The 21,740-nt window shown below is 36.7% G+C and overlaps 2 protein-coding genes and 2 non-coding genes across 5 annotated transcripts in view; 2 read left to right on the top strand and 2 right to left on the bottom strand.

Moving 5' to 3' along the window:
• LOC129273626 (septin-5-like) overlaps positions 1-8,669 on the top strand; it is a 40,049-nt gene extending 31,380 nt beyond the window's left edge. Inside the window, exons 8-12 of one of the 2 annotated variants that reach the window (XM_054910694.2) lie at positions 1,622-1,718; positions 2,328-2,379; positions 3,094-3,201; positions 4,578-4,589; positions 6,514-8,669. In XM_054910694.2, coding sequence (XP_054766669.2) covers positions 1,622-1,718; positions 2,328-2,379; positions 3,094-3,201; positions 4,578-4,589; positions 6,514-6,709 — 465 coding nt within the window. In that variant the 3' untranslated portion in view covers positions 6,710-8,669. The remainder of the gene's footprint in view (positions 1-1,621; positions 1,719-2,327; positions 2,380-3,093; positions 3,202-4,577; positions 4,590-6,513) is intronic. The other variant, XM_064113169.1, reaches the window with a different exon arrangement.
• On the bottom strand, positions 730-812 carry TRNAL-CAG (transfer RNA leucine (anticodon CAG)). Its single transcript has one exon. It is a non-coding gene; the product is annotated as a tRNA-Leu (tRNA).
• On the top strand, positions 968-1,051 carry TRNAL-AAG (transfer RNA leucine (anticodon AAG)). Its single transcript has one exon. It is a non-coding gene; the product is annotated as a tRNA-Leu (tRNA).
• Positions 8,670-10,920: 2,251 nt separating the features above from the next.
• LOC129254568 (GAS2-like protein 2A) lies at positions 10,921-21,703 on the bottom strand. The gene is made up of 4 exons (XM_054893045.2): positions 21,598-21,703; positions 16,764-16,854; positions 16,218-16,284; positions 10,921-16,039 (listed from the first exon to the last, which is right to left on the bottom strand). Exons 1-4 carry the CDS (start codon positions 21,670-21,672, stop codon positions 14,035-14,037), a joined length of 2,238 nt encoding a protein of 745 aa, XP_054749020.2. The 5' UTR covers positions 21,673-21,703; the 3' UTR covers positions 10,921-14,034.
• Positions 21,704-21,740: the final 37 nt, after the last annotated feature.

Genomic DNA, 21,740 nt, shown 5'->3' with positions numbered 1-21,740 from the left:
GCAATGAAATGAGGCAATAAGAGTATGTGCGAAATGAATTTTGAATACTCTATGGTATAGATATTTATCATGATTATTGAAAAGGGAGTGTTGAATAAGTTCACTCCCCAAACGCAAAAGAGCTCATCTGGTCCCTAATCACAGTCCTCTGAGAGTGAGACGAGGGACCAATCGTTTTGGAATGGGATTTACATCTTTGGAGAGTGGATTCACCTATTTCGGGAGTGAAAATGTCCAAAAGTATACATTGTTCACTCCAGAAGGGGCTATTATGCACTCTCAAAAGATGTAAATCCCACTCCAAAATGACTGGTCCCCCGTATCACTCTGAGAGGAGTGTGAATAGCTATTTTGCATTAAGAGTGTGTCCGTGCGATGTTACAGACACATTTTCGTGCAATTGTACATTATTATCTGCATACAATCGTAATAATTCCTTCTCTGTTTAATGATGGCAGTACTGGCTTTGGAAAACAACATTGCTTCTTGTATTGTGTCTGTGGATTATTTTCCAGTCATTCACACCAAGCATAGCTTTTCCAAACTTTCTTCAAATTAAAAAAGAAAATCCATGATTTTTCAATGCAAATTAATCTGGTATGTTATGATCAGTGTGATGGCGAGCTTTGACTAATCAACTTTTGTCATGAAGTTGTTTTGCCATGGAGAATCTTGCCTTTTTTAATAAGTCAGAGTGTTCTGAAATCAGTATCTATTAAAAAAATATTATGTCAGAAGTGGGATTCGAACCCACGCCTACAGAGTAGACTGCGACCTGAACGCAGCGCCTTAGACCGCTCGGCCATCCTGACTTGCCTGACAACAGAGGGCGTAATTCCTACCATATTTGTAGGGCTTTATGGCATTGCACAACACCAGGGATAAAAAAAACTTTTATATATTAGCTTTAACATGGTTAACGTGATAAAGGAATGATTTTAAAATAAATACATTTTACAGTATAGAAGTCAGGATGGCCGAGCGGTCTAAGGCGTCACGCTAAGAACGTGATCTACTGAAGTAGTCGTGGGTTCGAATCCCACTCCTGACATAGTTTGTATACGCTTCTATGCCTCTATCATTATCATCGTCATAATTGTGACGCTGATATGATTCCATATTCCTTTTGTAATCACCACTCTTTATACGTGCTACTCTCATATTAATTTCCTCCGATATACTTTGTTTTATCCATGTAAATTCATATATGTAGGCCTATTTACAATTGTATACCCCCATCAATGTTATTGCAGAAAAAATGCCTTCCGAGTGAACGATTTTGTTAACCATAACACACTATAGGCCCATGTGACACCTAAACAAAAAGTAAAAAGTGCAGCAAGATACAAAAATGAATTTCGTTACTTGAATATCTGCATATGAGAAAAATATAAGTGGGTTTTATAAAATTCTCTAAAGGAAGAAATGTGTAGTTACCTCCATCTCGTAGTTTTATGTATGACTCTTATCCACACATTCCCAGAAGACTTTGAGTAATTACATGGAGTTCAAAATATAGAATGACACATAAATTATACTGCAAAGTTCACTAGATATGATACTATTTTGTTTTCAGATTAATTTTTTTTCAATTTCATATCATCATTTTGTCTTATAACAGGCAAGCATTCCATTTGCAGTCATCGGTAGCAACACAGTGGTTGAAGTTAATGGAAGAAGAGTGAGAGGAAGATTATATCCTTGGGGTATCACAGAAGGTATGTAGACCTGCTAAAAACGAAATAGATAGATATATAGATAGATGGATGGATGGATGGATGGATGGATAGATAGATATATACATTGATAGCCGTTAGAGGGAGAGAGAAAGAAAGAAAGAAAGATAGATACATTGATAGCCGTTAGAGAGATAAAGAAAGAATGAAAGATAGATAGATAGATAGACAGACAGACAGGCAGATATATAGATAGGTAGATAGATAGATAGATAGATAGATAGATAGATAGATAGATAGATAGATAGATAGATAGATAGATAGATAGATAGATAGATAGGTAGATAGATAGATAGATAGATAATCGCGATACATGGATATATAGCATATTATGGAATCAATTGAAAGCACAATTATGATTATTTCAAAGCTAAATTATTATCTACAGAAACACAATAAATGGGGAGGGAAGTGATACACCAATTCTGTAAATAAAAAAAATATATCCAGTTCTAGTTATCATAGTCATTGGCAGTACTTTTAGAAGAAAAAAAACCAGTAGATAAATAAACATACTGTGAATATTCTGATTCTTGATGATTTATGATAAAAACATAAATATAAATAAGACATATTCTCTTCTTAATACAGTTGAAAATCCAAAGCACTGTGATTTCGTCAAGCTCAGGAACATGCTAATCAGGTATGTGTACTGGTTTAAAGATAGAGGTTAGAGACAGACCCCCCCCAAAAAAAAAAAAAAAAAAAAAAACACAAGTTAAGTAATAAAAGATAGAAAATATCAATGAAAAAAATCATATAAACAAGCTTTGTATTTTTACATTTTCCCTTGAATATCGGGCCTATTTGCATTTGACACACGAGGTGTACTAAGAATATTAAAACAACTATTTAAGATATTGACACTTCTTTGTTATCTTACAACATTCCACAAATTCAATACCCTCAAATCTTATTCATCAACATGGCTCATGACAAGTAATCCAGGGCACTATTCCGGGACCGGGACCGAGAATGAAATATGAACCCGGCCAAATGACTGGTTTCTGGGTCACGTAAAATATGACCAAAGTCCTGGGTCATTTTTTTCCTTCATTTTTTCAAATGTAAGGACACCTCAAAGAAAAGTCATAGGGCCAAAAATTGATGCTATATATTCAGGGGCGCATTATTAGGGAGGTACAAGTAGAGGGTATATAAAAAATGACATACTAAACGGGTCTTCTTTTGACCCAACAGATAAACCAAATAATATAAAAAAATATACATCATAGGGGATGCAAAATGTCGTTTTTGGAGAAAAAAATAAACAGAAAAGGGGGACAAGTGCCCCTATGACTCTGTGCCCCATTGATCCATCGCTATATACATGCATTACGTATTTGCTTACATATAGGACACACATGCAGGATTTGAAGGATGTAACACGTGATGTTCATTATGAGAACTATCGTCTCGGCAGGATAAGAGGAGGAGGAGGGACCCATCTCACCAGGGAAAGAAGGTAGGATATATACCAGCACATGATGAAATGTTTAAAGTTCTAAAGGATCTCGATATTACCTTTAATAGACTGGTAAACTTCTGCTTGGTCTACACCCGGGATTTGGTAATTTGGTCTACTATCCATTTGGTCTCCTCACCCACGCTCTAATCAAAGCTCGTCGACAACCAGTTTGTCTACTAATTATTTTTATCTATTGCCATTAAGCCCACTCACTATTTTGTCTAATTTCCAGTTAGGCTATAAACATTTCGCCTAATATCTATGGTTAGATGAACTGTTTATGAATCAAATTTTCATTTGACAAGCGAAAACTTTTTAAGTAGGCTTGACGAAGTGCAAATTACACCATTTGTGCAACAGACTAAATGAAAATTAGACTACGTGCCTACGTGGACATTAGACCAAGTGTATTGTATACCAAACTGGAGATAGACGGTTTAGTCCGTGTGGTATTAGACTATCTGAGTAGTAGACGAACGAATTGAAGACCCAAGTAAATATGAACCAAATGCATATACTGAATCTGAAAAACACATACAAAAAATGAAGATTGCATTTTTTAAAAGAAGAAAAAAAGTGAACGAGGCTGTTCCAATTTGGGTGGATTCACGATGATACAAGCACATCATTTTATGTTGTTTTGTATCTAAATAATTACAACGTCAGACATTTTAATCTTTCTGATCTTATGATGTATAACATGTTTTGACTTCACCTTACTGAATTGAGTTAATCAACCTTCCTGTTACATATTTTACTGAAAGAAATTCTTCATATAGGCATATGTATAATGTGCAAAATTATTTTTTACCGCTTTGCTAGATTCATTTTATCTAGTACCATCTTTTTCTCTGGGTTAGATCCTCTCTGAAATATTTTCATCCTCCCCTCCCCGTAAAAAAATTAAAAAAATAAAGAAATGACGGTGGTGGTGAAGAATGATGATCAATACATAATTACTCTACACAATAAAATGTCGACTATTCTACATTCAAAGAATGGAAGTATTTCTGATACAAGTACAAGAATCGTGTTAAATCTTTTTTGGATGGAGATGGTAACAGGGTAACAGGATCAACAGAATTTAACAAAATCAATGGTCAAATTTGTCGACTACTTTGATAGTGGTATAACGAAATACTGAAATGCAGATCTTAGTAAGATCACACATGAACCATTTTTGCTAAAATGAGAGAAAATAATTCTTTTAAAGATAACTTTTCTTGAAATATTCACTTAAACAGATTTCAATTTGTTTATATTTTCTTATAGCCTGTACTGAAAATCCTAAAGAATATCAAATAGATTAATAGACGTGGCACATTTAGCTATATTGTGATATTTTATTTTATTTCTTCTTTATTTCAATACAGCGAAATTGACAGGTATATCCAAATCGTATAATATTTTGTAATTGTAGAATTTTTATTATTAGATTGCCATTTATTTTGTGACTTACTTAATAACGCTTATAGTTAACACCTAACACCATTTTCTGACATAGATTTTCATTATATTCAATATTGATTTATTGATTGCTTGATATGATTCGTAGATAGTGAAGCACATAACGGAGAATATATAGATATAAGAAATGCTAATATTTACCCAAACCAGCTAACCAATAATGTTCAATTTTCTAATATTTACTTTACTTTATTTGTCATCGTTGGTTGAGATAAATTTTGTGGTTTTCGCAATAGCTGCGCAGACATTTTCTGGAAAATACATAATCTAGTGTCAAATATCCTTTATGAAAATGACGTATTTTCGAGGGTCGACAAATTGAAGCAGCTGTTTCCTCGGTGACTCTGGACAAACGGTAAATTGCCAATTCGTCCACTGCCAACTCGTCCACTCACCACATGGTCTACCTTCATTTAGTCTAAGCCATTCCATCCATCAACATTTCGTCTAACAACCATTTGGTCCAATAACCATTTAGTCTAATCATCACTTCGTCTAATCACCAGTTCGTCTATTACCATTTCGTCTAATAACCAGTTGGTCTAATACCCATTTTCTTTTCATTCGTTTTGCACAATTAACACTTTAATTTAATTAGACCGAATGGTATATGGACTAAATGGCTATTCGACCAACTGGTTATTAGACGGAATGACATTAGAAAAAATGAAAGTAGACCATGTGGTGAGTGGACGAATTGATGGTAGACCAAATGATAGTAGACGAGTTGGCAATTGGACGAATTAGAAAAAAAACCTGACAAACGACGTATTCGCGATTTTTTTTCGTCAGCTCTGTAACGTCGGATGAAACTGCTGTTCGGATTTATCGATCCTCGACAAAGACTTCAATGTGATTTTGACCCTTTTTTTTATTCATTTTCTGCGTTGTAGGATTCATTCCGCGTCGTTGAGCGAAAACTCGCTATTATCTATTTTCAAAACCCTTATTGACATCTTAACCATTTCAAACATAGATGAATGGTATATATTCTTATATTCATTTTTCATGCGTATCATACCCTGCAAAATAAATTTCAGTCACTATCATTAAACTCAGTCCCCCCCCCCCTCTCCCTCTCTCCCTCCCTTTCTTTCTAATTTCTTTTTGTCTCATGCTCTCACTTTATCCGATCATAGACTTCTACTTACATTATTTATATAAAGCTATTCTTTCTCATTATTGTATAATTTCACATACAAGTACGTTACTTAACTTTATCATGTCAACCCATGGACGTACCATTAACTATCCACTGCTTAGTCCGTCTCGGAATGTAAAATAATAACTAACTTCTAGATCCTTATATTTTCTGTTTCGTTGTTTATTTACTAAAATATTTTGCATTATATTGTCATGAGATATAGGCCCTATACTTTCTTTTTAAGTCGCCCAAGTAATATTTTGAAAATGATTTGATGTATTTCAGATAACATTGTTGGAAGTGTCACTTCCAACCCCTCATTCAGAGGGCAGTTGATCTTTTAAAATTAATTTCTGTAATTAAATACCATTCTACTGTATATTAAAGGGGAAAAAATTTCCCCAAAGCCCCCAAACATCATTCTTTTTTCCCGGAAATATTTGAGCAAGATCCATTAGCTAGTTCGAAATCTGCACGCAATACGAAGTACAAAAATGTGAAAATTACCATCAAATTGTGATTTTATATTTTATGCATGTTGAGCCCCCCCCCCCCCCCCCCCCCTCCGGTCCAGACTCAGTAAAGACCGTCCCGCGGCCCTGCAAGTAACAGGTGTATGACTGATTGTATGTGTATTATTGACCATTCTAATTTCAACTTTCAACTTTATCATTACGTCCATCCATTCCTTTCATCAGCAAACTCAAGCGGGACTCGGGTGTTTTCGACGAAGTCGCCGAAAAGGACCGAATGCTGGAGCAAAAGGAGGCCGAACTCAGACAAATGCAAGTCATGTTGGAGAAAATGCAACGCGAGATGGCGGTAACACGGAGAAGTTCACGAGGGGCCGACCCCCTCTATGACGATAGGCGGTCGAGCACTGTCGAAGTATGATAATTACAGTGTAATATTTTATGTAATAATTATCAGGGGCGGCGCCAGATTATTCTGATAGGGGGTGGGGTTGAGAATCTAAGAATGATGTCATTTTTAATGAAAATACATGGGTATAGTTCTGCGACCTATCCCTTTTTCCTACTCTTCTTCCCCTCTTGATAATTTTGTCATAAGGGACACCCCTGCCCACTTGTGGTGTCGCCCCTGGCCTGAGTCGTATCATATTGTGTAGTATCAGGAAGGTTATATAGTTATATCAATATGTATATAAACGAATTTTGTAATGACTATATTATGTGTAGATAGATCATAATGTCATAGGAAGTATAATCATCATAGGAATGTGAATTTAATTTCTGTTTCAGATATTTCATGTTTACAAATGATTTTATACGGACAATGCAGAAGCCGCACTTTTGGTATATGATTTTACTTCTCGGGTATATGCCCCATTCACACCAACGATATCGACTCCAAACCGACCGGTGGTATGTCATTGGTAATAACGTAATATGTCTAATCGGTCTGGAGTTGGTTTATCCATTGTGACTGTGGCACTAATGTTATCATGTTTACTTCATTTTCTATATTACCTCTTTTCATATTGATATTGTAAAGCCTTCATGTACAAGTGTTTTTAGACATATTGAAATGTGGCCAAAATGACCATGAGATTGATTAATAATTATGTTTTACATCAGTTCAAATGCATTAGTGATAATAATTAATAATAGCTATTTATATATAGCACTTTTCCCATAAAGGCCCAAAGCGCTTTACAGCATATTATTACCCCGGTCATCGGATCCTTGCATTCCCGCATACAATGTATGCACCTTCTCCACTCCCTGGGGAGCATTCCAACAAAAGCTCCAAGACTCAATTGCTAGGCATACTACATATGCTTTCGCATCCTACCGGGTACCCATTTAGCAGCTAGGTCGAGAGTGGCAAAGTGTGGATTAACGCCTTGACAAAGGACGCTAGACAGCGGGGGATTCGAACACACGACCCTCTGTTTTCAAGGCGAGAGTCAGAACCACTACACCACTGCTCTTCCATTAAGCAATATTAAACAAAGTTTATAATCCTGTACTGAATTTCGTCTTTTTGATTAACCACCCTTGAAGAATGGCTTATAGAAGCAAATATCGAAAAGAAAAGCTGAATGTTTACGGAATCTCAGAAGCAACTCTTTTTGGAATGGAGATAAATTGTCGAGCAAACAAGTAAAACAGTGTGAATTTATTTATATACCTGTATCAGGTTGAAAATCAATTCTTAAACATCTGTTTTTAAACAAAATCAGGATATCAAAGACAAAATAATTTTATTGCGCAACAGTCCCATGTTAAGAAAGATAGCTGGTTCCGGGAGCAACGGAGTCTTCCGTATTCCACCCAACATAATTGTGATGATATTCCAATAAACAAAGAGAGAAATCAAAATGAACAAATCGGTAAAAAGATTGGCTAGTAAGAAATATCAATAATAGTGTGTATTGTAACAAGTGTTTTATGCAAATGAGGGAACAAAATGCTGTCATAACAGAGACGTTTTCTTTCTTTGGTGTTTTACTTTATGTAGTCTTGAATATTTTTCGTAATAATTATGTGCCATTGTTCAACCTTCTTTATTCTTTTTCAAAATGGGTTTACAAACTTAGTGGTTTGACTCAATTCACATTTTCTGTTCTTATAACCTGATAACAGGATATTTGTAATTTCAAATGATGATGCACGCTGAAAGTAGTCTGCTGTGCAAACCCTTCACTCGAGTAAAGTGTCTGGATTGCAGCCTACTCATGCCTTGTGTATTGAAGGCCCTTGAAACAGCAAGTTTTGTATGTGCTAGTCTTTAAGTGGAGACACGCTTGTTGATCAAATTTTCAATCAGGGACTGTGTCTGCAGACTATGCTGAAAGAGCGGTGAGCTTAATGATGCCATCGGCTCAATATTATTTAAAAAAAAACACTTGCAATGGTGGGTTTTAAGGTTTATTTTTTTAGTTGCATTTGACTAGAAAACATAATTTCTGACTAGAATTTAGTAGGAAATATGACCAGACATATATCATTTGAACACAGCTGAATCTCAGTCTAGCAATTGTTTGTTTACTTTCTAACGTAAATCGTAATCAATTATGATATATTTTGAAGATTACCAGTATGGCTTGTTTGAAAGAATTAAATGAAAAACACTGAATATTTGGTATGATAATTTCTTGATAGTTTACTCGCCTGATTAAACATTAATGAAATGTCGTATTTCAAAATACCACGTCACGTTTCTATATTTCTGCATTTTCTCGCTGCATGCAGCTTCATGGTTTTTATTTTTAATTTTTGTTTTATTTTCTTTTAAAATTTTGAATAATAATATTTCTTTGCTGAAATCATATATACAAGGAAATAGATAAAACGAAACAAAAATATTGTTTTTAATATTTTATATCAGTTTTCAAGACATGTAATAAATTTATGATATACATATTAAAACTTGTGTACGTTTATGTTTGATATATAGTGTTATATAAAAAAAAATTCAAAATTCATGAGGTAGTGTAATAAAATTGGATGGTGGCGGATCGCATATAATGCGAGTTGGGAGTAAATAGATGAAGAAAGAAAAACAGGGTCTATAAAAGGGATGCTGCAACGGCACAAATATTAAAACATCATCATTGTGACCCACGAAGTTACTTTATGTTGATGATGTCGGGGTTCAGTATAGAACATGTAGAATAGGCTCTGAGCAACGCGTTACTATGGATTGATCCAAATGTTGATTCAATCATGAGAAAATTGTATTGGGAAGGTTCTCGCCAGTCATCCTCATCCCCCTCGTACAATACGTTCATTAAATATATTTATGGAACATGTTTGGTTTAATCGGTTTCGGTATCATGGTATGTTGGGTTTAAGCAATCAAAGTTGGTTATACCGTGTAAATTAAAAAAAATGATACCTCACAAATTCACAATGTAAGGAAAAAATATATCCCCTGAATAGGTAGCCTATATATCTTAGCCGGATAATAATAATAGCAGGGCCCGCTGTGGGAACAGTTTTCGGAACTGAAGTGGCTACCCAAGGTAAATATAACGTTATTATTATTATTATTATTATCATGAACACATAATTACTATATATGGCCTAGCTGACAGAGTATGTTCTCCCAAATAATTTGATATCATATTTATCATGTTTATGTGGTACGTGTTAACGCTTGGATGATCAGGTGGTATATTTGCAGTGATGTAAATTTTGCTTTGCACCAAAGTAAGGCACACTCTTTAAAATTTTGGGCAACATACTGTCCACACAACAATTGGTTAAAACTTAATCCAAATCTGGGTAGTTTTAAACCGATAATGTATGCTTTGGGTGAAAACTACACAGTATTGGTTGAAAACTACCCAGAGTTGGATAACTTTTTTAACCAATTGTTGTGTGGCCAGTATGTTGCCCAATATGACAGCAATGGATGAATCAAGATGTCAGTGTCATAATACTACAAGTATTGCATTAAAATCAATTTCAAAACACCTTTTCAATAAAATTATAATTCAAATTAATTGAATTGAAAAAGGAATTTGCAAATATGTTTAATAACTTCTGTAGGATTATGACATCATTTATTAATTTCAGTCATGCCTTACTTGACGCAAATCAAAATTTACATCACTGCAAAGAATACCTACAAGCGTGAAGACATACCACATAAATATGGTATCAGATTATTTGGGAGAAGATACTTTTTCAAGCCATAAATAATGAGTATGCTTTCATGACATATATTTTCCTTTAATTGGGGATCTGTGAGGTGATCAGTTTTTTGTACTCACAAGGTCTAAAAAATCATCTTATGGTTCGCAAAATATATACTTTAAAACAAACTAGTTAAATGTGAACAATAATCCTGACTAGATGAAAGGTTGAGCCGAGTGTAACTGATATAAATGAAAAAAAAGGTCAATTTCATTAGAACATTTTTTTGTGACAAGAAAATATTGAAATATAATATCAGTTGCAGCCAGGTGACCACTTATCCCATCATTTAACAAGTTTGTATGAAAAGTGAAGGCCTTCTAAATATGAATGACACGCTATATTAGAAACTTACGTTTTAGTATGCCCCCCCCCCCCATGTGTCTTGTCACCCACACTTCTCCTAATACAACACAATAAACAATAAATTGATCATGATTTATTATTCAGGCCAGCATATTTATTTCAGACGATGTTTCGTAACACACGATGAGAAAACAAAACACAGAAAGATTGAGTAGATCAATAGAAGTTGAAGTTACACTTCTCTTAACTTACAGTATGGGGACAGTACAGACAAACAAATAATATCATTTCTATAAATGAACAAAAACATTGAACGAAATAACAAGTGATTTCACCGAATCTTGATTGAAAAACAGAATCTTTTAAAGATCAATACATTTTGGGAATATTATTTATGAAATACGATCTCTAAAGAAATTTCTAAGGAAAGTACAGGTAGCTAAATATAATGGAATTATCGTTTTAAATATCAACAAGTATGGGACATACAAAACGCAATAAGTTAAATTAGTAGTACTCACAAAATTGGTTGCTTTTGAGTTATGGGTGAACTAAGATTTTAAAGGTTACTATGCTTAAGAGTTTTAAACAGGGGGATATCAACGTTATTGATTTATAATTTATTTACTAAAAAAATCTGGCAAACTAAACAAATAGGCCTACTTCTTTCTTTGAATATTATCAGGCAATCAAGGGGCATATAAATTCAGAAGATTAAATGGAATAACACTTTAAGGAAGAACTCAATTGTTTGTTGAGAATTGGATTTATTATTAAAAAAATGAAACAAAAAAGAATCTCCTAGATTTGTATATAATCTACTTTTAAGAAATGTGGTTTATTACTCAACAAGCTACATTTTATTTTCATTATCAATAGCCAATAAGGGGCATATATAATCTAGTTGATCTAAAAGCTTTAAATATATGAAAGGTACAAAAGTATTGTTTCTTGAAAAACTTGTTAAAATATTATTTTTAAATAAATGTTCTCACTTAAACAAAGAGAATATAAATCTCTTAAATCTACATTGATATTGTGTTTGCTCAAAAAGTTAACAAACTATTTTCGTTTTAAATATCAACAAATAACAACGGCAGAGGCCCGTAATTGACTATATTAAAATTGGCAGCCGTTGCCAAATAATAAAAATATTATATTCAAAGGTTGATAAGGTAATTGGTTAATTGATTAATTATCTATTTCATCAGTCAACTGATTGTTTAATCAACTATATTTCATATAATCTTAAGATTATGACGAGTCTTCTAAACATCTCTTTTATATATATTTTTACATGGAATCCACGACGTGGGAAATCATGACAATTGATACACATGTCTTTTTAAACAAAACAAGAAACAAAGGTGAAAAATATATATTGAAAATAATAAACACAACTGCAAAGTAGTGAAGTATAGAGCAACATCAAGTAATGGGAAATGATAGAACCATTTACAACATAATGAATCTACATATACAGTACAACAATAAAATAAACATAGAACAAAATACGATCAATTAATACGTCATTGTCTTTTCAATCCGCCTTGGAGAAATTTCTTTGCTACGATAAACACATCTCCATAAATCTGTATTTCAATATTTCATGTACATTTTATACAAATTAATATAATCAAATCATTACATCGCCAATTATGCGTTCTATTGCCTCAAAATATAGATTAAAAAATCTGCAGTTAAAAAAAACAGACTTCAACATGATCTTATTTTCACCAAAAAAAATGTGTCGCATCAATATTTTAGCAACCGTAATTGGATGTGATGTCAGTACATGTACTACATGTATGTTTCAGCCAATATATATAAAGGAGCAAAATGTATGGAAGTAAAAAGGGAAGTCAAAATGATCATAACAAAAAAAAAAGGAAAAGAAGTATAAAGCCAACTAAAAAGCAATAGCAGGCACTTTCATCATCCTTTTGTACACAATTGCATAGACTTACAACATCCTTACATAATCATGATTTTAAGATAAATAGATTAACGGGGATAATGTAGCTATGAGCGGAATGTCAAGGATTAAAATGATGCATACACATTGATACTAGAGTACCGATGTCAGATGTTGGACTCGGACATCATTTTCCCCCTAGAAACGCCACTACTCACAGGAGAATGCGACATCATTACTTAGGGACTCTACAGATGTAACAATTCCTATATCTATATGACTTTTACACAAGTTCATAATGACATAATAAATGTATGTACCTAAATGTCCGAAGGTTAAATTATTTGACAAGAATGGTGCGCAGCATTATTTAGAACTTTTTGATGAATCCACAATCTTTACATTTTGGACCAAACCACAGATTCACTATTTTCCCACCACTTTTGTCTACTTACGCAATGCACAATTACTTTTATACCTACATGTATATTTAAAAAAAAAAAACTAAAACATACATCTTTAACATCAGAAGAACAAACTTCATTTTGTTCAAAATGTTTATTTCACAACTTAAAAAGCGATTGTCGACTTTTGATTATTTTTGTCTATAAATATTTTTTTTTTACCTACGCAGTTTTATTTGCAAAGGGTTTTATACATGCATCTCGACTTAATCTACACAGTGATTAACTTTCCCTTCATGGTAATATGCACCAAACACTATGATCAATAATTACGTAATATCTTTATCCTCATATCTATCGTAATATCTTGCATATCGCACAAAACAGTCAAGATTTTATTAAAAAGTACTTGACAATACTGTTTCTCTCGCTTTATTCTCAAACTTTTCAGATATACCTTGGACTTTACTAGCCTTGGTTCTAGTCTCTTTCTTTTACACCGGGACATTATCATATCATTACGTCATGCCTCAAGATTTAGAATCAAGGCACAAACGAGGGAATAATGGCGGGACTATTCTTACCGAGCAAGCTTTCTCTGCTGCTACATGATTCACGCACATCCACAAACTCACTTCTTATGACCACTAGGAAAGCTCATTTACATATTCCAATTACATGACAGTACATTCATGACAAGTATACATTATTACACATTGGATCAAAATAAATAATAGTCTTTTATCTATACAATAATCTTTATCTTTAAAGCTATGGCATGAAAGCTTTACAAACGCACTACGACCAATGCAACAATTTACAACATGGTTGGCGCTGGCATGATGACCCAAGTAACCCGCTGGCAACAAGAGCCTCATCATCAGAAAGGATTAACTAGCAATTGGTGAATGCTCTTGGTCTACTTAATCAACTATCAGTGGAATCAATAGAAGGAAGGACAGGGTGATGGTTGCCAATATTTGGTGAGAACTTGAGGATAGCATTGTCCTCATAACCTGAGTCATGGTTGAGGTCTGGTGCGGTCCGCACAGAGGATGTCGGTGAAATGGAATCACCCTCACTGCTTCGGCAGGGTGACATGTCAAAGGTATCCATGTTCTGAAGCTCTTGAGTGCTGTTCCGGACAGACTGCCAAGCCTCCAGAAGATCCGCAAGGATGTTTGGGAGTGAGTTGGATCGGGATCTACTCTGGGATTCCAGCAGGCGCTTGTGACTAGAGGGTAAAGGAATTTTCGTTGGACGACTGTCACGACGGCTGTCTGACCTCACCGACGTCATGGTAGAGTGGTCAAGCTTAAGGTGTGACGGAATGGCTGTGGGCGGTCTTAGTCGTGACCGAGATGTTGTTGGTGGTGCACTTGCACTTGCTCCACCAACAGGTGAGCTGGCACCGCTACTGATTGATCCGTCATCCCACGAGTCAGGTCGTAGAAAGTTGGATTTGAGTGGAATGTCTGATCTTCTGCGGCGGACAGGACTACCCCGTGCTGACGAGCTCCTCGAGAGAGGATGCTGTGACTTGTTGCTGCTTGTCTTGGGGAGTCGCAAACTATTTGTTTGCCAATCACGGGACAGCGACCTTGACCTCGGTTGGACATTTTCTGAACGTACCTTGTGGATCTGTGGAGATGTTCGTTCTACCGAAGGTTTTCGATGACCACTGTTTGAACGTTCAAGAGATTTTTTACGATCACTGTGTGTACGATCACTGCGTGAACGATCATTGTGTGTTCGCTCGAACAAACTCCTCCTACGATCACTAGCAGCACCAAATTTATCAGAGTTATTGTTGGATCTGTCTACAGATATACTTCTATACCTGTTCTTATTTGGGTTGGATTCAGAGAGTCTTCTCGTGGGGATTCCACTAAGGCTTCTTGATCCAGATTTAACACTACTATCGTTAGATTCACAGCTGCTGGTGCTGTCCACCCTATGTCTTCCACCATCATCCCGTTTGATCATTAAAACAGGTTCCTCTGAGCTATACAGACGCTTTTTGTCTAGTTCCCTACTCGTCTTCGCAGACTGAGGGCGTGACTTTCGTGATATATTTCCTGGAGTTGAACTCCTTCTACTTAAACTAGGACTCATGCTATAATCTCTAACGGGTACCTTGGAATCGGATGTTGTCTTTACAGTTTTTCCACGAGATTCCCGTCCACTCCCATTTTCCACTCGCCGTTCCTCCGCTGCACCTACTGCAGCCCGCCTAACCAAGTCGCGTGGCCTGCTTGCTGATCTCATGCTTGTGCTCAAAGGGTTACCACGTCTTCTAGTCGGGCTGGTGGGCGCACTCTGGACGCATGATTCACGTTCAAGCTTACAGTCTGCTTCTTGCATCGACTGGGCTCGAGCCTGCTGCCTCTTACGCCTCATAAACTCTTCTGTTGCTGTTTGCGATGTCCTGTTGCTATTTGATGATAATTGCTTCGATGCATTTCTTCTTCGGACAGGACTACCGATGCTCATAGGCACTGGCTCGCTACAAGCAGTACTATCAGAATCGGGTGTGATCTTACGTGCGTTTGAACGGCTATGATTCCGCTTCAAGGTAGAGTCCTTTGTTGGGGTGACATTACCACCAAGGTCAGGGTTACTGTAAGTGTCACTAGAGTCCGGAGATGTCACAAACCTTGGTGATGAATCAAAACTATTTCCTCTGCGCAACGGACGTGGGCTATTCCTGACACTGAGATTCAGGCTATTTGGACGGTAAGTGTCTCCGGTGCTCTGTCGTCGCGTCGGCGACATGATCGCGCTTCGAGGACGGACATCTGGCTTTATCCCATGGTTGATGGAGTTGGTCGGCGAGTTGGATCGTGTGGTTCCACTCTCTGTGGGAGAAGTAGTGCCTTCTGAACTACGGTTGTTGAGAGCGTGGTAGACATCAGAGGCCTTCACTGAACTCCTAAAATGATAAACAGAAGCAGCATTAAGATAATTACTATTTACTTACTAAAGTACCTAAATCATATTCAAAAGATTCAACAGAATGGGTTGGAGGAGCAAATAATATAAATTCTTTTAACAATAAAGAAAACTTACTCTAAAATAGTATAGTATAGAGAGATAGTTCATCAACTCACTTTCTTTTTGGGCTTCTTGGTCCAAAGTCTGCTCCAGCTGTACTTCGTCTTTGATTCTTCTTGTGCACTACATGATGATAAACACAAATAACATGGGAAATTATATCAAAAACAAAAAACATACAAGGCAATCATAAATAGGAAAAATATTTTAACATATTTCATCCAACCAATTAATAGTGATAAATGAGTGACATTATGACTAGTTTTCCTGATTTTGTACAGTTTCGCAAAAGTATCTGCAAAATATAGTTATGAACCATCTGGTAACGAGTAGGCTATGCATTTTCCTTAATTATGTTGATTGCTCTCGATCTGTTTCTTATCATCAGTTCTGCCTTGCGAACATCAGTATCTAAAGACTACTGCACGGAAGTACGTCCCTTGGCAAGAGTGCGACATAATGCACTGTGTTTCCAAATACTGATTTTCTTCCTGTTCTTCTTCAAATAATGTTTAATGCATTTACGTGATATATTAATGGGTCTAACTTTGATTTGAACCCTTGAACCCTTGACCCACATTGTATGAAGTAAGGTTACCAACCTGCACACCTGCATGGATCGTGTTTATCAAGGTAGTGAGTCAGGGTATCCCAACCTCCACCAACCCGAACCATGACGTGCTTACGAAGAATCTGCAGAGATCGGAAGACAAAAGGGGAGAAGAGAAAGATAGTCACAATTATGTCTGTCAATATCGAGATTTGCAATTCTTATATCCCATCCCAGCATCAGATAAAACATAGGAAGAAAATGTACAAAAAATACCCCTCAAGTCAGCGGTTGTCAAGTCATGCACAAGAAAGAATATTTCGGTTACAGAAGAAAACCACTTCAGGCTACGCTTATTACAAATATTACTAAGCAAGAACGTTCAGCGATATCATTCTTTTAGGACATGCAACGGTCATGGGACCAATTTTGTAATATAACGGGACATAGGGAATCGGATCTGGCCGACAAAGGGCAAGTTCGTCAGACCAATCATCAGGGGGTTGCAGTCATAGAGGGAGTTACTATAAAAGGAGGTAATGGACAAGGTCGATCAAAAGACAGCGTCCTAATCAGATGGTCCTAAGTCTCTTAATCAATGAGTAATGTGAAACTTTATTGAGTTCATTAGGCTGATATGCGTCAGTTCACTTAGTTGAGATAATAAATTAGTAAGACCCCTTGAGAGGTTGGGTAACGCCGCAGTTTATAGCTAACTTGCTAGGGCAGTCTGTACCAGATTACCCCCCCCCCACCCCCCCCCCCCCCCCACCCCTCGAAACCCCCACACAGAACGGGTTTATGATAATTATCTAACAACAAAATCTCAGCGGGCTACCTTTACCTATAAGTTCGAAAAGTGACGACGAACTTTTATAAAAGATCAAAGTGTAAAAATGGAAACCACGAAGGACCAGGGATCTTAGCAAACACCACCGCATATTGTATGGGGTATAGGTAGGGAGAGAGGTACATGGTCTTTATACGGAAATTAGTTCAACCTCCGACAACCCCTAAAGACAATTTCTATGTCTTTCTCATAATAGAAATGACCATGGATGACAATATCAAGGCAAAAAATGAGTCAGTAATGCCGAAACAAAGGGCGTCCCCCGCTCTTTGACATTACCCTTCATCGCTCTTAAATCCAGACTAATTGGTCGAGAAGCATGAGAAGTGTAAAGATGATGAGAGTGGCCTTAGCGTGTTGCTTTTCGCTACGATGAGTAAACCTTTCACGGAGAGTAACTTTATTCCTACGTCAATATAATGTCTAAATATGAACTTTAAAGTCTTCAAATAGGTATGTCATGGATGTGTCAGACTTCTCAAAAACTAAAATGGGAAATCTACATTGACGAGAGGAAGTAATTTAAAAACATGGCATGTTCAACATAGTGAAGTAATGCCGGGTCTGTTGGAAAGCAATAAACATGCTAGAGTCATGGAGGAGTGAATAGACAAACTTTTAGTAGGGACCAAACTGATAAAAGGAAAAAGCAATTTTAGTCCCCCTGTGATTTGATAACTGAGGTTGCTATCCGTCCAATCCCTTCAAGAACCCCTTACAGAAAACAAGTACTTGGATAGAAATAAATTTGTCCAATATTTTTATGTGGAAAGGACAACGCTACAGAGCGCATCAGGGGAGTTCATCAACATTTTCATCATAAAAGTTGTCCGATCTGACAACTTTTCTTTATTTTGATTGGCTAAGAAGCAGTGTTACTATGGAAACTGTCGTATAAAAAGAGAACTTGTCGGATAAAGCGTCCGACAAGTCATTTCATGAAACGCTCCCCCCCCCCCAGATTCTAAGGTACCGATGCAGAGCCACTCATAGAGGTGGCACTGTGCCGATGATAGCAAGCGCGCCATCTTAGTCCAACGTCGGCCAACACATCAAAGACATGACTATCATTCGGCAAAGGAAATGAAATTAAGAGACAATAATGAAATAAATTCAAAAGCAATGTCAGCATCGCGAACCAGAGTCACCATCAAACACAGATCCCTTATAAATGAAGCTAATTGGAGTTAATCACCATCTAAAGTCCCTCATCACTATGATGAACCTGTGGTGAAACAAAAAGTCCGAACGAATCCATTTTTAAAGTCAAATAATCAAATGAAATGGTCAATCAGTCATATACTAGTCATCAAGACCTTCTATTTGTTGTAATACAGCCCAGACGGTAAGTTCCTAGGGTTTAACTAAAATCTTTAATTGCACGAATGATTTGCGGTGCCTTGGATTTACTGGCCTGCGATGTGATCTGATCGAGTTTGATGTATTTGGGATTAAGAGATCAATTTAAGTAATGCAATTACTTTCTTGGGTTTCCTTTTTTGGTGTAAGTGAGTAAGCACCGCTTATCAACACCTCGGAGTCATATATTGCACATTTGGTTAAGCTTGAAGTCAATAACAGATTTAATCATGGTCAAACGCGGTCAAATCTTGGCACTGACGCACGAGTTTTTCCTAAAGAGGGCAGGTTCTGACTTTCTCCAATGATTGTATTTTCCCCCAAAAGACTCCTGAAGTAAGTAAGCATAATCATCAGCTGCCGCGAACAAGCTTTGCTTTAACGGACCTACATGTATCGACCATCTTATAAAAATGAAATATATTTTCAAAAGAAGAGCTCAATAAAAGAACAAGGTTTCACCATAATATGTGAAGACTTACAAAACGGAGTTATAGAGAGCGAAAGAGAGAGTAAGCATTGATGAACTTACGAAATAAAATCATACTCTTTGCGCCATTGTTATAAAGTTCTGTTGTTCTTTCCTCTCTCATTATCAGCGCATCAGAGGGATACAAATACAATATTCACAAAGAAAAATAACCACCAACTCCAGCATCAACATGATCAAGGCTATACTCAATGCATGCACAACACACAGGTACATTAACTTTAGCCGCACTGTTTTCAGCATTATCACAATCAATTAGAAAGAATTGGATACTTTCGTGTATCTATAAAATCATGTTTTTATAACTCCTCTCTCCATTCCGCTGATTGTAAGCTACCCGTCTCGCAACACCCGCTTCCTTTTAATATTTGTAACAATAATAGCTATGACCGATGACAATGATGAATGGATTCTTCTCCAAAATGGACAGCTTTGATTCGAGGCGTATTCCTGTTGTCTCGATAACTCGTAAAGGCACAGAAGATGGTAATGGTTTATTAAAAAAAATCAGTAGCAGCCAAAGGCTGAATTGCATATCAACTGCATTGTTTTACAAAAAAAAATTATCAAAAAAAATCATGAGGTTCTCGATCAACTCCCCGCTGACGTTTGGCAAGTTAAGTTGCGTTTGTGTTTTGCTGGAGTGTAGAAGCAAGTTCAGATCCAGGATATATCAAGGTGGAGGGGGGGGGGATCAGCATCAAATTCGAAAGCACAGCCTCGTAAAGAATAGTCCTCCAAACAGGGGACATTTACCCTCTTTGACCACCCCCAACCCCCGGATAATATTCTATGACACTTGCCCTCCTTAAGAGACGGAGAGCCCACTACCGGAATAACGTTCTCTAAAATAATGTTAATGTGGGAATCCCATACGAAGGAGATGTCATCCCAGGGAGTTGGGTGTCTTGTTACGATGCTGACCAATGTACATGCAAAAATGCTTCCAGTTAATCTATGACTGGAATAAAGTCGGTTCCGCCCAGCCAATTTTAAAATATATATGTGTTCAAATTTGTGGAAGGATGAAGAAAAACATTGATCACGTCTTCGATCAAATGCCATACAAGGTTGTCGACAGGTTTAACGGAAGAACACAGAGAAGTATGCTAGACATGTGGTCCCACATATTGAACTAAATCGGTGGGTGAATAACGAATGTGACGGGAAATATTGATTAGAGAAGACAACGAATGGCTTCCGTTGCTTTCCTCGGGATATGGAAGGATAACAGAGAGGCACTGCTTAGGGCAAGAAGAAGGGTAATCAAACACGATGCAGACAAGAAGAGGAAATGATATAAAATGATGGCGAGATGGAGGGGACGTGTATGTTTACAACAAAATAAAGACGCGGGAAAAGCGAGGGGTAGAAAATACAAGGATGTACATGACAGATTTGAATTAAGAACGAAAGCGACATTAGCATGAAGGGGGAAAGACATCAGTCTTAAGACTTGATAGACATGGTAATGAATAAAGATAACAGGTGTTTCGATTAGAAGTGGTTTAAGAAAGTGCCCATCGTCACCCACTTTTTTCTCGTCCCTTTTCCGTCTTCCTTAATAATACTTTTTAAAGAAAGAAGCATACATGCCTCAAATCGATATGCGCAAAATGATCCAAGTACTTTATTGGGATCGACATTTTTTGCTCATTCTACATCTCCCCTGACTACATCAAAGAATCTAACGGAAAGGCCGGAGTACACATACCAGATGCCTACTTAATGATAATTGGATGTATCACTTTCACAATGTTTTGTAAGAAAATGTCGAATGAAGCGGGATCTTTAATTGTTTGTGCCTGAATATGGTTTTACAGTTTTACAGGCCTACAGTTAAGAATTATTATCTTGCTTATTATTACCCATGAAAGGCACATTTCTTTTTGTATTCCTTCATCCCTCGGCCTGGTGTAAACCCACTTACCCTAACAAAGATGAGTGTATTGGAGTCTCCTATCTGTAGTCCCCCCCCCCACCCCACCTTTCGCCATGGTGTAAACCCACTTACCCTAACAAAGATGAGTGTATTGGAGTCTCCTATCCTGTAGACCCCCCCCCCCGTTTTCTCCTCCTATAGCCATGGTGTAAGACCCACTTACCCTAACAAAGATGATTATATTGGAGTCTCCTATCCTGGAGCCCCCCCCCCCCCATCCTAGCCATGGTGTAAAACCCACTTACCCTCACAAAGATGAGTGTATTGGAGTCTCCTATCCTGTATTTGCCCTCTGCTTCTCGAATCATTGGAAACTGCATCGGACAGGAGCATCTATTCACCTCATCCCGAACCTGGAGAAAAACGAAAGATAAGAAGGAAAACAAAA

This window comes from Lytechinus pictus, chromosome 2 (genome assembly GCF_037042905.1).
Source record: "Lytechinus pictus isolate F3 Inbred chromosome 2, Lp3.0, whole genome shotgun sequence".
Lineage (NCBI taxonomy): Eukaryota > Metazoa > Echinodermata > Echinoidea > Temnopleuroida > Toxopneustidae > Lytechinus > Lytechinus pictus.
The sequence above is the reverse complement of the archived record's forward strand: the minus strand, read 5'-3'. Positions and strand labels throughout refer to the sequence as shown.